At 47.3% G+C, this 21,294-nt stretch overlaps 1 protein-coding gene across 3 annotated transcripts in view; it reads left to right on the top strand.

The window, feature by feature from the left end:
* STK32B (serine/threonine kinase 32B) overlaps window positions 1-21,294 on the top strand; it is a 400,933-nt gene that overhangs the window by 299,121 nt on the left and 80,518 nt on the right. For all 3 annotated transcript variants that reach the window (XM_025289714.2, XM_025289713.3, XM_025289716.3), the window contains exon 5: window positions 13,914-13,951. In XM_025289714.2, the coding sequence (XP_025145499.1) occupies window positions 13,914-13,951 (38 nt within the window). The remainder of the gene's footprint in view (window positions 1-13,913; window positions 13,952-21,294) is intronic.

Consider the following 21,294-nt stretch of genomic DNA (forward strand, 5'->3'; position numbering starts at 1 on the left):
TGGAGGAGCCTGGTAGGCTGCAGTCCATGGGGTCGCTAAGAGTTGGACACGACTGAGTGTCTTCACTTTCACTTTTCACTTTCATGCATTGGAGAAGGAAATGGCAACCCACTCCAGTATTCTTGCCTGGAGAATCCCAGGGATGGGGGAGCCTGGTGGGCTACCGTCTATGGGGTCGCACAGGGTCGGACATGACTGAAGCGACTTAGCAGCAGCAGTGCAAAATGAGGGGCTTCCTCCATGACTCAGCAGGTAAAGAACCTGCCTGCAATGCAGGAGATGCAGGAGACACACTTTCGATTCCTGGGTTGGGAAGAGGGCATGGCAACCCACTCCAGTTTTCTTGCCTGGAGAATCCCATGGACAGAGGAGCCTGGCAGGCTGCAGTCCACAGCATCACAAAGAGTCAGACATGAGTGAGCGACTGAGCACAACACGTGCAAAATGAACATGCAGACGCCCTGTTCAAATCTTATTAAACTTCCCTCTCAGCTGTGTCTTCCTTTCCTTGGGTGAAGGGAACAGAGGGAGACACGACAGAGGGCCCCTCAATCCCTCTCTGTGGTCTGCTTCCTTAACCTGTCCCCAGAAATGTAAAGCTCAGCAACTTGTAGCGAGGAGACTCCAGCTTTCCATCCTGGTTTCAGTTCTTCCGCTTTCTATAGAATTTCCCCTTCTCCCAACCAAGATTTTCTTATTTCTAAATTAAGCAATTTAAATTTTTTTGGATGTATTAACTCAAACTTCACCATGGACCAAACCTGAGCTAATTCTTTTGTACACATCATTGCACTGAATCCTCACAACAACCCTCAGAGGTAGACTTGATGTTTGTCCTGCTTTACAGATAAGGAAAACTGAGGCTGAGCAAGGTTGCCAGACCCGGGGCTAGTTTGTTTCAGATAGACCTGCGGTCCCTTCAGTGTTGACAGGCTGGAACGCGGTGACTCTTACACATTTTGGCAGCACACTCCCTTGGATGAAATACTTCCAGAGAGACTGGGCCCTGAAAATAGCAACTCTTAAAATATTAATTCTCTGTAATGCACCACACAGACTCCGCTTTCTAACGAGGCCTCCCACATTCCTAGTAAAATCAGAGAAGGGAAATCTCCTCCATTTGTGGTTCCAGTCTGGCCCCTGCCATCAGCGGTAGCTGGGTGGGTGTCAGGTCTGTTTTGCTTCCTTCCTTTGCCAGCTGATCAGTACCTGCCATATCTGGTGGCTTTAGAACCTGCTAAATGAACCTGCTTGGCTCCCTCCTGCACACAGATCCACGCTGTGAGTGGAGAAGTGGTTCTCCCCTCCCCCCCCCCTCATCACACCAATCAAACCAAACAGACCTGCCCCCGAGGGGGTCCATGGGACTCAGCAGCTATAACACAGTCCTCCTAACTGATTCCCAAAGGAACCAGAGCCCATTACTGGGGCCCCGTGTTTTAATGAAGTGATGCCTACAAGCCAGGGATTGGAGACTGAGAATTCTGGAAAATTCCTCTCCTGAATGTAGCCTCCCATTGTGGTGGAAGGTGTGATGGGACAGACAACTCAGATATCCGTCATGTCCCTGAGCAGAGCAAGTCTCTCAAGCCTAAGGAGGCATCAGAAACCCACTGGAGCTGGTGGGAAGGCAGGTTCCCTGGCCTGGGAGTCTGTGACTGGTCTAGGGTAGTAGACTTGCTTGCTACTTGCTTGCTAAGACGAGTAGCTGCCTTGCTCAGAGGAGCTCTGTAGACTGTGGACCAACCTTGAGAAATAGAAGAGGAATCACAGGACAGGCAGTCCTGAATGCTGGGCCTTCACCCACTCAAGTATCCAAACAATTGTTTACCCAGTGTGTTCTTTGTGGTAGATTGTGTTCTAGGTCCTGGTGGTACGGCATGCACACAGATATGAGGTCAGGGTGCCTGCCCCACTCAGGAAATGGAAAGAGCACTGGGCATCAGGAGAGCTGGATTCAAATCCTGCTGCTGCCACTTTAACTTTGACCAGGGGAAGTCACTTCATCTCTCTTCAAGGCTTCAGTTACCTTGTCCATAAAAAGAAAATAATGCTGATTCTCTAAGGCTGTCATGGGGGTTAAACAAATTACAGTGTGGAGTTTGTGAGCTGTACAATAGCACATACGTATACAGAAGGAGTTTCATGAGTTGTATGATTGCACATATGTGCAGCATAGTCATAATCATTTTTGAGGTCAGCTCTTCTGTCTCCCTTCCTGCTTCATCCTGTTCCCTCTAAGTGCCCTGTGCAATAGTACTGAGTCGAGGTGGAGGAAGTAGTCGTATTTTTTGAGCATCTGCTGTATGCTAGGAACTGAGCTAGATCCTTTACATACATTATTTCATTTCATCCCCATTTTACAGATGAGGAAAACTGAGACCCAGGCAGCAGAAGAGTTCATGTATAAAGGGCTTCAAAGCTTTATTCATCATCACAGGTGGTCCTGTGGTCACTGCAGGGCATGGGCCAGCATCCTATCCTTCTGTACGCTTTTATAGTTTTCCATATGCTCTGCAGTGAATCCTGCATTGAGGAGTTCACAGACTGATTCATGGACAGACCTTTTCAATCTAGTATTCTTAGAGAAACTAGAAAGAAAATAAGACTGACCTGGGTGATTCTGTGAGGACTTCATGGACCCTTCCTGACCTGTGTAGGAAGGAAGCCCCTTGTCTAGGGAGGTGTGTTGCTAGGCTCATCCATCCATGAAGGAATTAATTGAACCCAGCTCATCCCTGAATGTGTTTGTGAATCCTGAGAGCCTTGAATTCTCCACAAGATACACTTGGGAATAATTAGCCAAATGCAATTGCCTTAGTAACCAAGTTTACATCCAGGCCCCGTGGAGTGGCCCAGCATTTGAACAGAATTAATCAATGTCAACCATGCTGCTGTTTGTTCTTTGCAGGATTAAAGGAAAAACAACAAGCCTGAAACATGGCTTGACTGGATGCACTTTCTCTCCCAAAGGAGAAGAAAATGATTTGAGTTGCTCCATGGGGTTTTAGGCCAGATGTAAGAAAGAACTGACTGGCTAGACTGTGTATACACTGTAAAAATTGTTTCCATGCCTTAAAATCAAGTCTTGGGTCTCTAACTGGTACATCCAGGTTCCATCTTGGACTCTGTGACCTGGAGAAAAGGTTTAACTGCTCTCAGCCTCAGTTTTGTGGTCCAGTAAGATAAGGATGATACTAGTTTTCTTGGGCTACATACAGAGTTCCACAGACTAAGCAGCTTAAACAGAAGTTTATTTTCTCATGATTCTGGGGGCTGGAAGTTCAAGATCAATGTGTCAGCAGGGTCGGTCTCTTCTTACAGATGGCCACCTTCCCCCTGTGTCTGCACACAGTCGTCCCTCTGTGTGTGTCTGGGTCCTCATTGCCTCTTCTTGTAAGGACCAAGTCAGATTAGATTAGGGCCACCCCAGTGACCTCATTTTAAGTTAATTATCTCTTGAAAGATTGTATCTGCAAGTATGGTCACATTTTGAAGTACTGGGGATTAGAACTTCAACTCTGAAGTTGGGGGGACATGATGTAGACTGAATGGGCTTCCCTTGTGGCTCAGGCAGTAAAGAATCCACTTGCAATGCAGGAGACCCGAGTTCGATCCCTGGGTCAGGAAGATCCCCTGGAGTAGTAAATTAGAGTAGCAACCCACTCCAATATTCTTGCCTGGAGAATCCCATGGACAAAGGAGCCTGGTGGGCTATGGTTCATGAGGTCACAAAGAGTCAGACATGACTGAATGACTAAGCACACACACAGTGTAGGCTGACTCATCCCTTCTCAAAGATGTCACGTCCAAATCCCCCCAAATCTGTGAACACAATAGCTTACATAGAAAAAAAAAAGTCTTTGTACATATGATTATGTTACGGATTATGAGCTGGGAAAATTATCCTGGATTACCTAGGTGGGTCCAATATAGCCGGAAATGGCCTTATAAGACAGACAGGGGAGTCAGAGACAGTAGTAGATGTGACACGGAGGGGCCACAGTCAAGGAACAGAGGCCTCACTAGAAGATGAAAAGTCAAGGAAGCAGGTTCTCCCTATAGCCTCCCAGAGGAACTCAGTCCTGTTGACACCTGCGTTCAGCCCTGAAGATGCATTTTTGGACTGTAAGGGGAAAATCTGCTTCGAGTCACTAAGTTTGTAGTGATTTGTTACAGCAGCAGTTAACACAACATTCTAAATCAACTATACTTCAATAAAATAAATTTTAAAAAATAATGAACACATCTCCGGGACTGGGTCTTACTCTGAAACTGTGTCCTCATAACTTTGAGGCTCCTCTTTCCCTCTTTGTATACAAGTATAGTGGTAGAGCTTGCTGGTTTTCTTTGATGCCTTCAGTTGATGGGTTGAAAATTTGACAACTACACCTCAGCATTCACTTTCTATTTTTGAGATGCCGGTAGAATGTGGAATATAAAGCCTGGCCACTAGCGCTGCAGCCACCAGCGAGCCATTAAAGGGGTTTACGTAAGAAGGGACAGATGGATGCTTTGTAAAGCCATTTGTTGTTGTTGTTCGGTCACCAAATCGTGTCCGACTCTTTGCAACCCCATGGACTGCAGCACACCAGGCTTCCCTGTCCTTCACCATCTCCCAGAGATTGCTCAAATTCATGTCCACTGAGTCTGTCATGCCATCCAACTCTCATCCTCCATCATCCCCTTCTCCTCTGCCTTCAATTTTTCCCAGTATCAGGGTCTTTTCCAATGAGTTGGTTCTTTGCATCAGGTGGCCAAATTACTGGAGTTTCAGCTTCAGCATCAGTCCTTCCAATGGATATTCAGGATTGATTTCCTTTAGGATGGACTAGTAAAGCCATTTGGATCAATGCAAAGAAATAGAAGAAAACAACAGAATGGGAAAGACTAGAGATCTCTTCAAGAAAATTAGAGGTACCAAGGGAATATTTCATGCAAAGATGGGCACGATAAAGGACAGAAATGGTATGGGCCTAACAGAAGCAGAAGATATTAATAAGAGGTGGCAAGAATACACAGAAGAACTCTACAAAAGAGATCTTCATGACCAAGATAATCACAATTTTGTGATCACTCACCTAGAGCCAGATATCCTGGAATGTGAAGTCAAGTGGGCCTTAGAAAGCATCACTACAAACAAAGCTAGTAGAGGTGATGGAATTCCAGTTGAGCTATTTCAAACCCTAAAAGATGATGCTGTGAAAATGCTGCACTCAATATGCCACCAAATTTGGAAAACTCAGCAGTTGCCACAGGACTGGAAAAGGTCAGTTTTCATTCCAATCCCAAAGAAAGGCAATGCCAAAGAACGCTCAAACTACCGCACAATTGCACTCATCTCACACACTAGTAAAGTAATGCTCAAAATTCTCCAAGCCAGGCTTCAGCAATACGTGAACTGTGAACTTCCTGATGTTCAAACTGGTTTTAGAAAAGGCAGAGGAACGAGAGATCAAATTGCCAACATCCGCTGGATCATCGAAAAAGAAAGAGTCCCAGAAAAACATCTATTTCTATTTTATTGACTATGCCAAAGTCTTTGACTGTGTGGATCACAATAAACTGTGGAAAAGTCTTCAAGAGATGGGAATACCAGACCACCTGACCTGCCTTTTGAGAAACCTGTATGCAGGTCAGGAAGCAACAGTTAGAACTGGCCATGGAACAACAGACTGGTTCCAAACAGGAAAAGGAGTACGTCAAGGCTGTATATTGTCACCCTGCTTATTTAACTTATATGCCGAGTACATCATGAGAAACGCTGGGCTGGAAGAAGCACAAGCTGGAATCAAAATTTCCAGGAGAAATATCAATAACCTCATGTATGCAGATGACACCACCCTTATGGCAGAAAGTGAAGAGGACCTAAAAAGCCTCTTGATGAAAGTGAAAGAGGAGAGGGAAAAAGTTGGCTTAAAGCTCAACATTCAGAAAACGAAGATCTGGTCCCATCACTTCATGGGAAATAGATGGGGAAACAGTGGAAAGAGTGTCAGACTTTATTTTTTGGGGCTCCAAAATCACTGCAGATGGTGACTGCAGCCATGAAATTAAAAGACGCTTACTCCTTAGAAGGAAAGTTATGACCAACCTAGATAGCATATTGAAAAGCAGAGACATTACTTTGCCAACAAAGGTCCATCTAGTCAAGGCTATGGTTTTTCCTGTGGTCATGTATGGATGTGAGAGTTGGACTGTGAAGAAAGCTGAGTGCCAAAGAATTGATGCCTTTGAACTGTGGTGTTGGAGAAGACTCTTGAGAGTCCCTTGGACTGCAAGGAGATCCAACCAGTCGATTCTGAAGGAGATCAGTCCTGGGTGTTCATTGGAAGGACTGATTCTGAAGCTGAAACTCCAATACTTTGGCCACCTCATGCAAAGAGTTGACTCATTGGAAAAGACCCTGATGCCGGGAGGGATTGAGGGCAGGGGAGAAGGGGACGACAGAGGATGAGATGGCTGGATGGCATCACCAACTCGATGGACATGAGTTTGAGTGAACTCCAGGAGATGGTGATGGACAGGGAGGCCTGGCGTGATGCAATTCATGGGGTCGCAAAGAGTTGGACATAACTGAGCAACTGAACTGAACTGAAAAAACAAATACAACCTTGTACTTGGATGTTGTAATAAAGAAACATATCCTGAAATCCAAGTGACATAATTTTATTTATCAAATCAGATTATTATAAGCCCGCTCCTTGAATTAGTACGGCCTAGATGAGATTCTCGAACTCGAATTCATTTTCTTCTTGAGTTTCTCCCCCAGGTAGAGAACACTGGTCTAGAGGCAAGATGAGAATGAGTCTTGTCTATTGACATGTGACCTTTGACCCTCTGTAAATACTTCTTTCTTCATAATAAAATCTGAGTAGTGAGTGATACCTGCCTCTCAGAGTTGGGTCAGAATTGAGGGAGGTGACAGAGAAAGTGACACCACAGCACCTGATCCAGAGAAGCCACACCCCTCATGAAACCCACGTGATCCGCCCACAAGGTGCCTGGCTCGCAGGAAGCTCTGCATGAACTGCATATCTTAACAGTATCAGGACTTCCACTAACATGAAGGCATTGTGTTGGGGGCTGAGGTCTGTACATGGTCCCTGCTTTCCACAGGAAGCAGGGGAGAGATGAGAGAAAGAAGTGAAATCTAACTGGTAACAATGATGCCTGGTTGCAGTCTTGGTACCCAGTTTGTGGAAAGACGATCCATGCCCTTCCCCAAAATGCGAGAACCAAAGTCATCCGCCCCTGTCCCCCATTGTCTTTCTGCTGAATGGATGCCATCTGGCCACCGAGGTCCACAGCCAAGGTGAATCCCAGCATTTTAATCCCAGCTTGGTCACTGCCTCCAGCCTATTCCCTGGTGCCCAATCTGATAGCCCAGCCCTATGTTATTAACCACAAGCCTGCATCCTGTGGGCCTGGCACTGGGCTGGTTGCTCTCATAAATCCTCACTGACGTCGAACAGAAACATCTAGTACTCAGCCAGCCTGAAGGAAGATGCCAAGAATTGCTTCCTAAGTCTAACAACCTGAAGTTGGCTCCCTAATCAAATAGATTGTCTGTGCTCAGAACTGGCCATCCTTCATCCGGTCCCCAGTCCTGCCTGTAATGCTCTACATGCGACCCCTTGGAGAGCAGTGAAGAAATACAGAACTTTCTGGACCAGATGACGGACACCGTCAAATCTGTGTTTCAGAACATGATAACGTTCCTGTAATAGTTAGGATGTTGATTTAGGTACTCCATTGCTGTTTAGTCGCTAAGTCATGTCCGATTCTTTTGAGACCCCATGGACTGTAGCCCACCAGGCTCCTCTGTCCATGGGATTCTCCAGGCAAGAATACTGGAGTGGGTTGCCATTGCCTTCTCCGGGGGAGCTTCCAGACTCAGGGATCAAACCCACGTCTCCTGCATTGCAGGAGGATCCTCTACCACTGAGTCACCTGGGATGCTTTTGGGTGCTTTAACAGTGAGCAGAATGAAAACATCCTCGTCATAACTACCTGGAGTACATGTTATTATCCAGTTTATAGATGGGGAAACTGAGGCTCTACTCTGGGCGTTGTGCCAAGACCTCAGGACCAGCAGATTTGGGATAGAAACATGGCCTCTCCTGTCCATCTCCCTTTACTCCTCCATGATGTCAACAGCACGTTCTTTCCCTAGGGGTAAAATATCCACAGATGTTCATTTCACAGACGTGGCTCCTTTTCCAGCAGGTTTTCATTTGTCTTTATTGCTGCATAAGATCGCAGACACTCAGAGACCCCCAGCAAAGGGACACGTGCAGATATGTCCCCGTGGCCCTTTTTCACAGTCTGAAGCAGAGCCATTTCTGTGCTGTTTTTTTTTTTAAAATAGCCCAGCTGACATTTTATGGTTTGTTTTATTGGGGGGCTGGGGGATAATTCAAAAGCAAAACCGGGTTTTATAGCCTTTGCAAGCACACTTTCCATCAAAGTGTCATTTTGCCCAGCTCTGAAATTATGTCTGTCCTCAGAAAACATCGTCACAAACTTGCCCATCCACACAGTGCTTCTGATGCCCTTTCCAAACACACGGGCTGATTTTCAGCTGGATGACGTGCTTGAGCTGAGATTCAATCAATGTGAAAAGTAGAACCAGAGGAAATGGCCCTGGAACCTGCTAACCTAGAGGTTCCAATAAGATGCTTTGCCCATAAATGCTATTCTTATTAAATCCTGAATGACTCAGGCTCCCGGCTGCTCTGTAAGGCTTTGCAAGAGTCTGCCTGGTGAGTTTCCAATGAAAGAGACCTAATTCATTTGTAAAAGCTTAAGAAGCTCCCTTTAAAGAACATGACAGAACCCGCATTGTTGTTTATTTCAGCATGGCTTATGCACCGGGAGCCCCACTAAGCCTCCCATGATAGCACCTCTGTGTATACACCCCCCCAGTCACTGTCAGATAGGAACCATCATTCCCATTTTCCAGATTAGGCAAGCGAGGCTCAGAGTATGCTGTCCAAGATCATATAGCTCTCGTAGCAGTCTTTTATCACGGCAGAACAAGTTTCTACTAAAGGGGCGGCTTTTCACATTTATTTCCTCAGTTTCCCAGGGGTCAGGAGTCGGTGCACAGCTTAGCTGGCCCTTCTGCTCAGGGTGTCACAAGCCTTCGATCCTGGAGCCCACTGGGCTGCCTTCCTTTCTGGATCTTTCTGGATCTGTCCCAAGGTTTCCTGGTTGTTGACAGAATTCTGTCCCTGGTGGCTACAGGAGTGAAGTCCCTGTTTCCTTGCTGACACTCAGTTTCTAGAAGTGCCTGCAGGCCCCTGCCATGTAGCTGCTCCCACAGGACGGCTGGCAAGGGAGGCTCCTATATTCAGGCCTGCCAGGATGAGTCGGATAGCCTGCAATCATTGGAATGACCCTGCCACCTTGGTCTTATCCCCTCAGCTGGATGGATGTCACAGGTTTAAACCATTCACCCTCTCAGCCTTCTATGCCTTCATCAGCAAAATGAGAGCTTGCTCCCGGGTCATATCAGACTTTCTCTTTCTTGCCATTCAGATGTCAACCTAATGCCACATCTTCTGAAAGCCCTTCCATGGCCACCTACCCAAAGCAGGTTTCCTTTCTAGACCCTGATTTGTTCTTCTCAGAGTACTTGTCCCAACTTGGGGTTGTGTCCATTTTTCACTCCTGTCCCCCTCCTATAAGCGAGCTCCATTTGACTGGTTCTGTCTTGTCCACTGTCGTGGCCCCAGGGACCGTGGAGGGGATGCTTGAGGATTGCTGACTCCCCTGTATGCTGAGAGCCGACGCAGAGAATGTGTCAGATGGTTTGTCCACACCACAAGGGAAGCCGAGGTACAGGGAGTTCACCCCAACAGCAAGAGGGGCGGGCATGGGGACTCAGGAAGGTTGCTCCTGAGTCGGACTCACCCAGACAGAACACCCTCTTTCCTTGGAGCCGTGGGGTCTAGTTTACCAAGTCACTCGTGCATGCTAAGTCCCTTCAGTCATGTCCGAGTCTGCAACCCCATGGACTGTAGCCCACCAGGCTCCTCTGTCCATGGTGATTCTCCAGGCAAGAACACTGGAGTGGGTTTCCATTTCCTTTTCCAGGGGGTCTTCCTGACCCAGAGATCAAACCTGCGTTCCTTATGTCCTCTGCGTTGGCAAGTGGATTCTTTACCACTAGCGCCACCTAGAAAGCCAAGTCACTCATACTTCTGCCCCTGTTTGGTTCTCAGGATGTAGGAGACCACAAACAGGGACCTTCTGATGGGCTCTAATGGACGGTGGTCCTATCCAAGGTCACACCATGGTCACTGGGGGACTCTGGTTGGAGCTTGACATTTACCCACCTCCTCCATAAGCTCTCTTTCTGCTCCATTAGGCATGTAGCTTCCTGTGGCTGTTGCAGCAAATTCTCACAAAATTGGTGGCTTCAAAACATGTAAATCTGTGACCTCACAGTTCTGGCCAGAAGGCTGAAATTCAGGTGCCCGTGGGGCCAGCCTTCTCCAGAGGCTCTGGGAGAGAATCTTTGCCTTCTTCTTCCAGCTTCTGGGAGCTCCTGGTTCTCCTTGGCTTGTGGCCACATCACTCCAGACTCTGCCTCTGTCTAGACATGGCCTCTTCTCCCCATTGTGTCTGTGACCAAACCCCTGTCTCCTTCCTAAGACGACAGACAGCCCCAAACTCAGGGCGATTTCATCTTGAGATCCTTAACTAATTCCTTGGAGGAGAAAAGGCCATGACTCAAAATAGCATCATGTTCTGAGGTCCTAAGTATTCTGAATTCCGGGAGGATGCTATTCAGCCACCTATGCCAATCGCCTCTCCTTAGTCCTGCCACCACTGCCCCATCTTTCTTTGTTCTGCCACCCTGGTCCCCACTGGTCCATGTGATCCCTGGCTGGCCGTTCCCTCTTCCCTGGGCTCCACAGCTGGTCTGTACTGTGGCTTCTGAGCCTCCCACCTGCGTGTCTCCCCTCCCCTTCCCACTGAGTCTGAGCTTCTGGAGGGGCGGGACTATGTCTGGAGCCTCTGCAGGTCAAGCTGTCTGCCAAGATCTGCCAGGAAGAAGCACTTGAGGAATGTCCTCAGAAGGAAAAGGAAGGGATTGAAGGAGGAGATGAAGGATGAAGAAAGAAGGACTGGAGAGGGGCGGTCAGAAAACCCCAAGACAGGGCATGCTCAGCCTCAGGGGAGGCAGCAGCTCAGGTCAAGGACCTTACAGCCATTCGGGTCCAGGCTCCTGGTCCATGGCTACCTCTTCTGAGATCTCCAGGCCCCAGACAAGGTCACCCTAGTCCAGTGACACCTTAAAGAAAGGATGCTCTTTCACATTCGCTGCTGTTTTCATTCTTAACAAGTATCTATTTTCCCTTTTCTCACCTTTCTTGAAGCAACCCTCCTAGGGTAGGCCCTAGACAGGGGCCAAGTGTTTGCTGATTTGAGCCACAAATGCTTGACTCCAGGTCTTCTGCTTTTTGTTTTAATTGTGTGAGTTCTCAAGTTCATCCTTCCCCTGGGGGATCCATTAACAACCCATCTCTGTTCACCAGGGATGTTGGTGAACTTGGCAGCATGGAGTTCATGGTTTAATGCCCATCAATATTCATGGTGGGAAAAGTCACAATAAAATGAAAATTTTAATATATGGATTGAGTGTTTCTTTCTTCCCCCAAAGCCACAGACATTGCCTCATATGGTTCCAAATAACCACGTTGTGTTTTCTGGTAGAATTGCTATTTGATAAACTCTGGAGCAGTCACTTTTTATTTCAAAGAAAGCCATCATTAGTCTCAAAGGATTTGACATTGACTCTAAATGGGTGAGTGGGGCTTGCATTTCTAAAATCTATGGCTTTAATACAACACTTTGGAAAGTGTGTGCTTGCTAATGGTGTGTAAATCAGAACTGAAAGTGTCAACTCAGTTTCTCCAAGGCTGTGTTTCCCTCACATTCATTCTTCCCTGTTTCCTGTGTTGATAAAGATTCTCTTCTCTCTAAATCTCTGCTCAGGCTCTTCTGAGTTCTTTTGGACTTCCATGTTGGTTTATGCATTGTTCAGTCTTAGTAAAAACCTAGTAAGTCAGTTTAGGGGCTTCCATGATAGCTGAGATGGTAAAGAATCTGCTTGCAATGCAGGAGACCCCAGTTCGATTCCTGGGTCAGGAAGATCTGCTGGAGAAGGCATAGGCTACCAACTCCAGTATTGTTAGACTTTCCTGGTGGCTCAGCTGGTAAAGAATCCGCCTGCAATGTGGAAGACCAGAATTCGTTTGCTAGATTGGTAAGATCCCCTGGAGAAGGGAACAGCTACCCACTCCAGTATTCTGGCCTGGAGAATTCAATGGACCGATGGTCCATGGGGTCACAAAGAGTCAGACACAACTGAGCGACTGTCACTCTTACCTTCACTAAGTCGGTTTAGCCATAATCCAACATCCTCCCAAACTCATCATCCTCTGATCAGGTTGCTCATCCCCCAAGTGGTTTGATGCCCTGGACTGCCCTCAGCAAGAATACTGATGAAAAGTTAGTGACTTTCCATCCACCAACCCCTACCTCCTCAGCTTCAAATTCCCACTTGTCCACACTGTGTTTGGAATGAAGCCCAGTTCTATACTGAGATCCCTTTTCCCCTTTGGGGATTGCTGTTGAATAAAATCTATCTTAAGTGTTTTAACTACTGTCCTGGTTTTTCTCTGACAGTGTCTGCTAGTTACAGGCACCATGCTGGAAGTACAAAAAGTGAAGAAAGCAAAGCCTCTGCCTTTAAAAAGCAGAGCTTTGAGTTGGGGGCCCTTTGCTTTAAAGATGAGGAGAGCTGAATTTTTCAGAAACTGCCTAGCTCAGATTTTGCTGCACATGGCCCACCCTAAAAGTGAAAGTGTTAGTCGCTCAGTTGTGTCGGACTCTGCGATCCCATGGACTATAGCCCGCTAGGCTCATCTGTCCATGAAATTCTCCAGGCAAGAGTACTGGACTGGGTTGCCATTCCCTTCTCCAGGGCATCTTCTTGACCCAGGGATCAAACCTGGGTCTCTCGCATTACAGGCAGATTTTTTTTTACCATCTGAGCCACCAGGGAAGCCCTAAACCGGATCAGCAACCATCTAAAAGGACCAGATAATAACTATTTCAGATTTTGAGGGCCACATCAGTGTGTGTGATACATTTCTTTTCATTTTTGCTTTGTGTGCTACGTGTGTGTCTTGTTTTGCTTTTTACAATCCTTTAAAAATGTAGAAACCCTCCTAAGCTCACAAACTGCAAAAACTGGTTGATTGCTGGGTGTGATCTTTCAAGAAACTAAATTGACACCTTCAACCCTGATGTACTCATCATGAACATGCATGTGCTTTCTCAAGCTCCATATTAAAATCACAGATTTTAGAAACGCATGCTCTGTTCACTTCTGTATAATAAATGTCCCATCTCCTGAGATCATACAAAAACTAGCAGAGGCTGTGGTCCATCTCTGACCTGGACAAGTTACTGACCCTCCTAGAGCCGCAATTCCCAGGTCTATGGAACAAAGCCCATTAAACCTGGGAGGTTAGTACCTACCAAGGGGGGAGGGCTAAATTCCACCAGGAAGCAAAAGTGTCTGTACCCACTGAAGAGACCCAGGGCTCAGTGAGCGGTCACTCCTGGGAGTCAGCTGGCCAGACATCATTAAAAATTCAGGAAAAAACATACTCACACAATCCACTTGCAGTTCCAGGAAGAGAAAAGCAAGAGCACGGTGCTCTGCCTTTGTAATAATAATAACCGTCCTGCTTCTGTCTGAGCCTTCACACCGGGGGAGAGACAAGCCCACTGGGTGTTGTCAGGTGTCTGTCTCCAGCTGTCATGTTTCACGTGTGCTTCTCCATACACTCAAGGAATCTTATTTTCAGCTTCTCTGTTTTCTCTTGCAGAGACATCAAGCCAGACAACATATTGCTGGACGAACATGGTAAGCCTGTTATGAATGCTTTCTAGAGATTGTTTCCGTGGCAATTTTGAGGCTCTGGGAATCTGGTGTGGGGGGCGGGTCCTGGTGAGTTGGACCTTAGGGTTGACCAGAAAGCCTTTTTTGTTTCAATCCTGGTGAATGGACACCTATGTAAATTTCTGGTCTGTGTCCTGCCGCGGTGAGTCGAGTCCAACATGTCTGAAGGTTTCACATCCAAAGACGTCATTGTTCACATCCTGGTGTGAGAATGACAGGGCAGAAGTGGGAATGGGATACAGGGTTGGAGGCTCTGAAACTCCCACCCCTGCCCTCCAACCTGTGAACCTAAGGGCTTCAGAAAAGTCACACTCACACTCACCTCTCCAAGCCTCCATGTCTTCTTCAGTAAAACAGACAAAATGGTACGCACCTTCCTGATTGTCATGGGATCAAATGGGATAGAATGTGCTTGGTGAGCTAGACATCAATCATCAGTAATCCGCTAAAGCCTTTCCTCACCCGGGCTTCTCAAGCTTTCATGAGGAGTCAGGGCAGCTTTTAAACTGATTCAGTAGATTGAGTTGGATCTGGGACTCTGCCTTTCTCACCACTCCCAGTTGAGCCTGACACTGCTGGTCCATGGATATAGTTCCCTGTCAGTGGCTCTCTAACTCTGGTCTTATCAAAATCCCCTGGGGGGCTTGGGCTTGGTAAGAAGCAGAGGACAGACCCTGCTTTAGAGAACCTGGGTCTTGGTGTTCTGACTCAACCCCCGGGATGTGGTATCCAACCAAGTTAGGACCGCGAGTCCAGGGTACAACCCAGCAATGACTGACAGTCCACTGCAGTCCATGCCAACAGCAGCTTTATAGCTGCCAATATATAGCTGCCATTGGCTGTAAAGCCAAGTCCAATCATGGCGGACTTGAAGACTTAATTCACTGATGTTCTCTCAGGAACTAATCCCTCAAGGGTTTGGGGGAGGGTGGGCTGGAGTGAGCAGGTGGGGAAAAATCCTTGAGATGCTGCTGAATCATCCAGAGATGAATCTGTTGACTCTTCCACACAGCTGTGCTAGACCTCCCTCCCTGACTCCACGCAGGCTGACGCCGTGGCTCGAAGCCTCTCTAGGACTTGTGTGTCTCAGGGAATCCTACCTCACTGTGTAAACCCCTTGGTGTTGGGAGGCAGAATGGGAATGGTGGATGGGACCCTCAGTGCTCCAATCTCCCACCAGAGGCTAAAACCAGACCAAATGCCTTGGGGCAGTGAGTTGAAATCCCTGGGCTCCTGATGGAAGGGCAAGGACAACCTCAGGATGCCAGGGAAAACTGGGCGGAGCTGAGGATGCAAATCAGGGTTCCCAGTTTGTATGTAAAAGTCAGGAACCCCAGACCCAAGTCTCAGCTGGTCCCCCAACTAGCTGTGTGTCTTTGGGCAGGTCACATAGCAGAAGTAATACCACCTGGCAGGGCAGTGGAGGTCTAAGACGGGACGGTGAGGGTCAGCTGCTGTCCCAGCACTGAGACATAAGAGGTGCTCATGAGGGCTGCGTTAGCTTATAGGACTCGGCCTCCCCTATCCTTTCTCTGCTCAGACCATGGAAGCAGGTGAGGTGGAGGCAAGCGGAGGCCCAGGCTAGGTGATGCAGGACCCCTGGCAGAGCTGTCCTGGAAGCCAGGGGCCTGGGAAGCAGGGTTCTGGCTGGAATCCTCGGAGCCCTGCCTGCTGACTGAGAGAGACTTTGAGACAAAGATCTTTTAGACCCTGGGCAGCTTTCCTTCTGGAAAGCAAAATCAAGACAGGAACACCAGGCAATAGGAATAATTCAGCCGCTTCATCTACAAAGAAATGAGATTCAGGGAGCCCATGGGGTAGCTGGGCCTGCCTGATGCCACAGTTCCTGCCCGACGCTACAGCCTCGGGCCACAGCTCACACCGCCTTCTCTACGTTCCTTCACTCCTGAGTTCCTGGATCTGCATCCATCCTTTCTTTCCTCCCCTTCTGCACTCGGCCTCACCTCTCCACCTCAGCCCTTTCCCATCTTTCAGATTTCCTCCCTGTCAGTCAGTTCAGTTCAGTTGCTCAGTCGTGTCCCACTCTTTGCAACCCTATGAACTGCAGCACGCCAGGCCTCGCTGTCTATCACCAACTCCCGGAGTTCACCCAAACCCATGTCCATCGAGTTGGTGATGCCATCCAACCATCTCATCCTCTATCATCCCCTTCTCCTCCTGCCCTCAATCCTTGCCAGCATCAGGGTCTTTTCCAATGAGTCAACTCTTCACATTAGGTGGCCAAAGTATTGGAGTTTCAGCTTCAACATAAGTCCTTCCAATGAACACCCAGGACTGATCTCCTTTAGGATGGACTGGTTGGATCTCCTTGCAGTCCAAGAGACTCTCAAGAGTCTTCTCCAACACCACACCCTGTCCTTCACCACCCACTTATACAGTGTCCTGACCCTGTGCTATGGTTTTGCAGCATTCCACACACTGCCCAAGCACCTCTTACTGGACCCTTCTCTCTCTTCTCTAAGCTCCTATTTTATCAAGCTTGGTGTGGGAACAGAGCACTGAACACTATTTCATACTAAGGAGTGAGCGGCTGATACCCTCCCCTCCTTCAGCTTTAGCATCCAGTGGGTGCCTTTTCAGAAAGTGCAGAAGGAAAATCAGGAGCAGAGATTCTCAGAAAACACAAGTCTCCTCCCCAGGCGAGAAGGACAGGAGAGGAGGCTGTGACCGTGGTTTTCCTTTCTCTGATTTATGACGGCAGATAGAATCTCATTAGCTTTTCTTTATTTTCTTTCTTAGTCATTGTTGCCTTTCTTTTCCCTCCAGCTCTATTGAGGTGTTATTGGAAAATAAAAACTGTATATATGTAGTACAATATGTTGTACAATGTGATTTTTAAAAGGTGTACAACATGATGATTTAATACACATATACATTGTGAAATCAACCCCACAATCAAGGTAATTAATATATCCATCACCACTCATAGTTGCATTCGTACTGTGTGAATAGTGAGAACATTTAAGATCTGCCTTCTTGGCAAATTTCAACTGCACAATACAGTATTATTAGCTACAATCACCATTCTGTACATGGGATCTCCTTAGCCTTTAGTTAACTGCATTAAAAAAAGTTTACAAAACAGATAACTGTGTATTCCTATTTAAAGAGTTTGCTGATGAATGTCATTAAATGTTTTATCAGAGAACAAGTTGGTTGCTGTGTTTACAATGAAGCATAAGCATAATTAAATAACTGCATTTATATTTTTATTAAAAATGTTCAAGATCTGCTGGTTACACGAAATCCAAGACTTATGGAAGACTTTGCTCCCCCAGTGTCTGCCCTGCTTTCTTGTCCGCCAGGCTGGATTCATCTCCTAGAATGGGTCCTAATTCTCCTTTGAGATTGGGTTCTCTTGGCTAACAGCAAAAGCAAAAAGATAGCATATGCATCCTATGTCGCTCAGTCGTGTCCAACTCTTTGAGACACTGTGGACTGTAGCCCGCCAGGCTCCTCTGTCCATGGGATTCTCCAGGCAAGAATACTGGGGTGGGTTGCCATGCCCTCCTCCAGTGGAGCTTCCTGACCCAGGGATCGAACCCATGTCTCTTATGTCTCCTGCATTGGCAGGCAGGTTCTTAACCACTAACACCACCTGGGAAGCCCGAAGGAGACCATTCCTGGAGGCTAAAGGAAGTTGAAGGAAGAGGTAGCAGACTAGAGTAGTATGAGGAGAAGAGCTGAGTGTGCTTTAGGGCTGAGGGCAAAGTGCTTGAGGAAATAGGGAATTTAAACTGTAAGGGGAAGGGATTGCATTTAATTTTCTCTTGGTACAGTGATGCTGGGTGATGAATAACCACGTGAATATAATGGCACAAACATGCATCCAATTAAGCTCACAGGTCTCTGAAGCTTTCATAGGCAGGGCTTGCTCCTAAGACTGAGGTCCAACAGGGTCAGCTAGGCAGCTGCAGTGACATTGGCTGTGCTCACTGCCATGTCTGGGGTTCACCTGGCTGCTTGCTGGTACACCATGACTTTGGTTCATGGACTAGACAGCTCAGCCCAGCGGCTCATGGGTCATCCTCTGGCAGGTCAGCCCCATGTGACCTTGCATGGCCAGAGCAGGAGAAGGAGCAGGGAAAGTCCAGTCACTCGGCCTCCACCTGTGTCACATTTGCTGCCATCTCAGTGGGCAAAGCAAGTCACAAGACCCAACCAACTGGGGGGTTGGGCACTGCCAAGTTGCATCCCAAGAAGAATGGATCCCAAGAGGAGGGAAGAATTGCAGAGATTAATGCAATCATCTAAGATGCTCATAGAAAAGGAAGAGTCACTAGCACAAGTAGGGGTGGTGGTCTTTAACACATGCGGAACTTGTTATTTTTGTTCAGTTGCTCAGTTGTGTCCAACTCTTTGAGACTCCCATGGACTGCAGCATTCCAGGATTTCCCTGTCCTTTACTATCTCCCAGAGCTTGCTCAAACTCATGTTCATTGAGCTGGTGATGCCATCCAACCATCTCATCCTCTGCCGCCCCTTTCTCCTTTTGCCTTCAGTCTTTCCCAGCATCAGGATCTTTTCCAATGAATCGGCTCTTCACATCAGGTGGCCAGAGTATTGAAGCTTCAGCTTCAGCATCAGTCCTTCCAATGAATACTCAGGGTTGGTTTCCTTTAGGATTGACTTTTTCCTTTAGGCTTGCTGTCTGAGGGACTTGCTGTCTGAGGGACTCTCAAGAGTCTTCTCCAGCACCAGAGTTTGAAAGCATAACTGGGGAGCTTTCAGTTCAGTTCAGTCACTCAGTCATGACCACATGGACCACATGGACCACAGCACGCCAGGCCTCCCTGTCCATCACCAACTCCTGGAGTTTACTCAAACTCATGTCCATTGAGTCGGTGATGCTATCCAACCATCTCATCCTCCGTCATCCCCTTCTCCTCCTACCCTCAATCTTTCCCAGCATCAGGGTCTTTTCAAATGAATCAGCTCTTTGCATCAACTGGCCAAAGTTTTGGAGTTTGACTTCCCTCAAAATGGGCGAAGAACTGGGAGTCAGAGACAGAAGGGCAGTGCTTGCATTTTGCCCTGAGTGTCACTGAAGACTCTTGTTCAAATTTACTGACCGTATACTGTTAGCTTTCTGCATCTGAGGTTCTCAGATTCAGCCAATCTCAGGTCAAAAAACATTTGGGGAAAAAATTCCAAAAAGTGTCAAAAAGCAAAACTTGAATTCACTGCTGGCAACTATTTATATAACATATACATTGTATTTATGACTATTTACTTAGCATTTGCATTGTATTAGGTATTAAAAGTTGAAAAAACTTGGGCAGGTGTGCCCAAGTGGTAAATTCTACACCACTTTATACAAGGGATTTTAACATCCAAAGGTTTTGGTATCAGTGGGGGTCCTGTTGCTAGTCCCTTGAAGATACCAAGAGACAGCTGTAGCTTTTTCCTCTTCTGTATGCAAAAAAGTGACTCCATCATTTTGCAGACCTGCTGTAGGCCAGGCATTGTGCCAGGTGACCCAAGGACACAGAGCCTCTGTGGTCAAGAACCTCACAGTATAGGGTAGTGTTTCTCAGCCATGACTGCACATCACCTAAGAACTATAAAAAGTGCCAATGCCAAGGGCCAAACTTAGAAGTCCTATTTGACTCATCTTGCAGGAGAAAGTGGGATTTTTTAAAGTTACCAGGTGGTTCTAAGGTATATCCAGGGCTGTGGGAGGGATAGAGTGATACAGACCCAGCAAGGCCAGTGCTGGGCGGGACAGAGTGAAGCTGTGCAGGAACACCAGGGCAGTGAGGCTTGGCGAAGAGGAGGAGGGAGGGCTTGCTGGATCCTGCAGCATGCATAGGGTCAACAGAGCATTGGGAAGGGCAACAGAGCATTCCAGAAGGCCAGTGGGAAAGCTCCAATGGTCTCAGGACAGCTGGCTATGAAGTGTAGAACTCACTCTTTTCAGTGGCCTTGGGATGAACACTTGGGGGTCAGAAACCTCACCTGGAGCTTTAGGATCTTTAGTAAAGGCACACCAGCAGACAATTTAGTAAAATTCACCAGCAGAGTGAATTTGTTTTGTCATTGTATTCACTGTGTCTTCTATTTCCTGTATGTGGATGCTTGACCTTTGCACACTCCAGGCCATCATCCACTTTCCCTAAGCTTCCCTGTGCCAGGATCCAGATGACCAGGGACAGTCCTGTGCCCCCAGAAACTCCTGAAATTATTCAGACTAGCCAGTCCTAAGCCTGCTTGCCCTGCATCTTCCCAAACTCCTGAAATTATTCAGACTAGCCAGTCCTAAGCTTGCTTGCCCTGCCTCTCCTGTTCCTTCTCACAGAAACCACCAAAGAAGCCCTTGATCACATTTTCTCCCTTGTCCCTGTGTCTAGTGACCAACCCTGGTGCTTCCCTGGGGTGACCACCATTGGTGTGATGTGTCCCCTCCTCTTAGGAACTGTGAATGACAGGCTTATCTTTTCAATGGCAGTTGTCTCTTAATCTGTTGGCTTTACTATACTTCAAGTTTTCTATTAATAGACAATATTTCAGAGCATGCACTCACTGGACTCATTTTGAAGAATTGCCTCTCCATCTGTTGCTAACATATTTGTTGATAATTGTGATGAGTGCTCCCCAAAATGGCAATATCCAGCAGCAGCGACACCCCCAACCCCCTCATCAGAACACTGTGTGTGCCATGCCATCTCCATCTTGGCAGGAAGAGAGTCCAGGAAATTAACAGAAGGCATGTATTGATGCTGAAGCCTGAGATACAGGGATTGGAACAGCTGAGATGGAAGTGGGGAGAACCACCGGGGCAAATTGAGGGGTAGAGGTATTTCTGCTAAGTCTGAGGAGCGAAGAGTTAGTGTCATTATTCTAGATAGGGTTCCAAGAGTTTAAGGATAAAGCTTAGGAATGCAGTTTAAAGCTACACTGGGATCCTTGGGAGGGCTGTATTGAGATTCTTTCTGAAGACTGCTGGGAGTGGAAGGACGTGTCTAGTACAATGTGATGTCTTAAGGTCCTGAAGACCCTGTGTAAGGAATCTCTCATGACCCCCCAATAAATAGCCTCCTGTATTGGCTTCCCAGGGGTGTTGGAACAAAGTCCCACAAATTGAGAGGCAATCAAGAGCAGAGATGTATTTCCTCACAGTCTTGGTGACTGAAATCCAAGGTCAAGATGTCTGCAGGGCTGTGCTCCCTCTGAAGGCAACAGGGATGGGTAGATGTCAGTTCTGTCCCTGAGCTTCTGGTTTGGTGACATGCATACTTCCTTGGCTTGAGATGGTGTAACTCCAGCCTTCAAATGGCTTTCTCCCT

The sequence above is a fragment of the Bubalus bubalis genome, chromosome 7, assembly GCF_019923935.1.
Source record: "Bubalus bubalis isolate 160015118507 breed Murrah chromosome 7, NDDB_SH_1, whole genome shotgun sequence".
Lineage (NCBI taxonomy): Eukaryota > Metazoa > Chordata > Mammalia > Artiodactyla > Bovidae > Bubalus > Bubalus bubalis.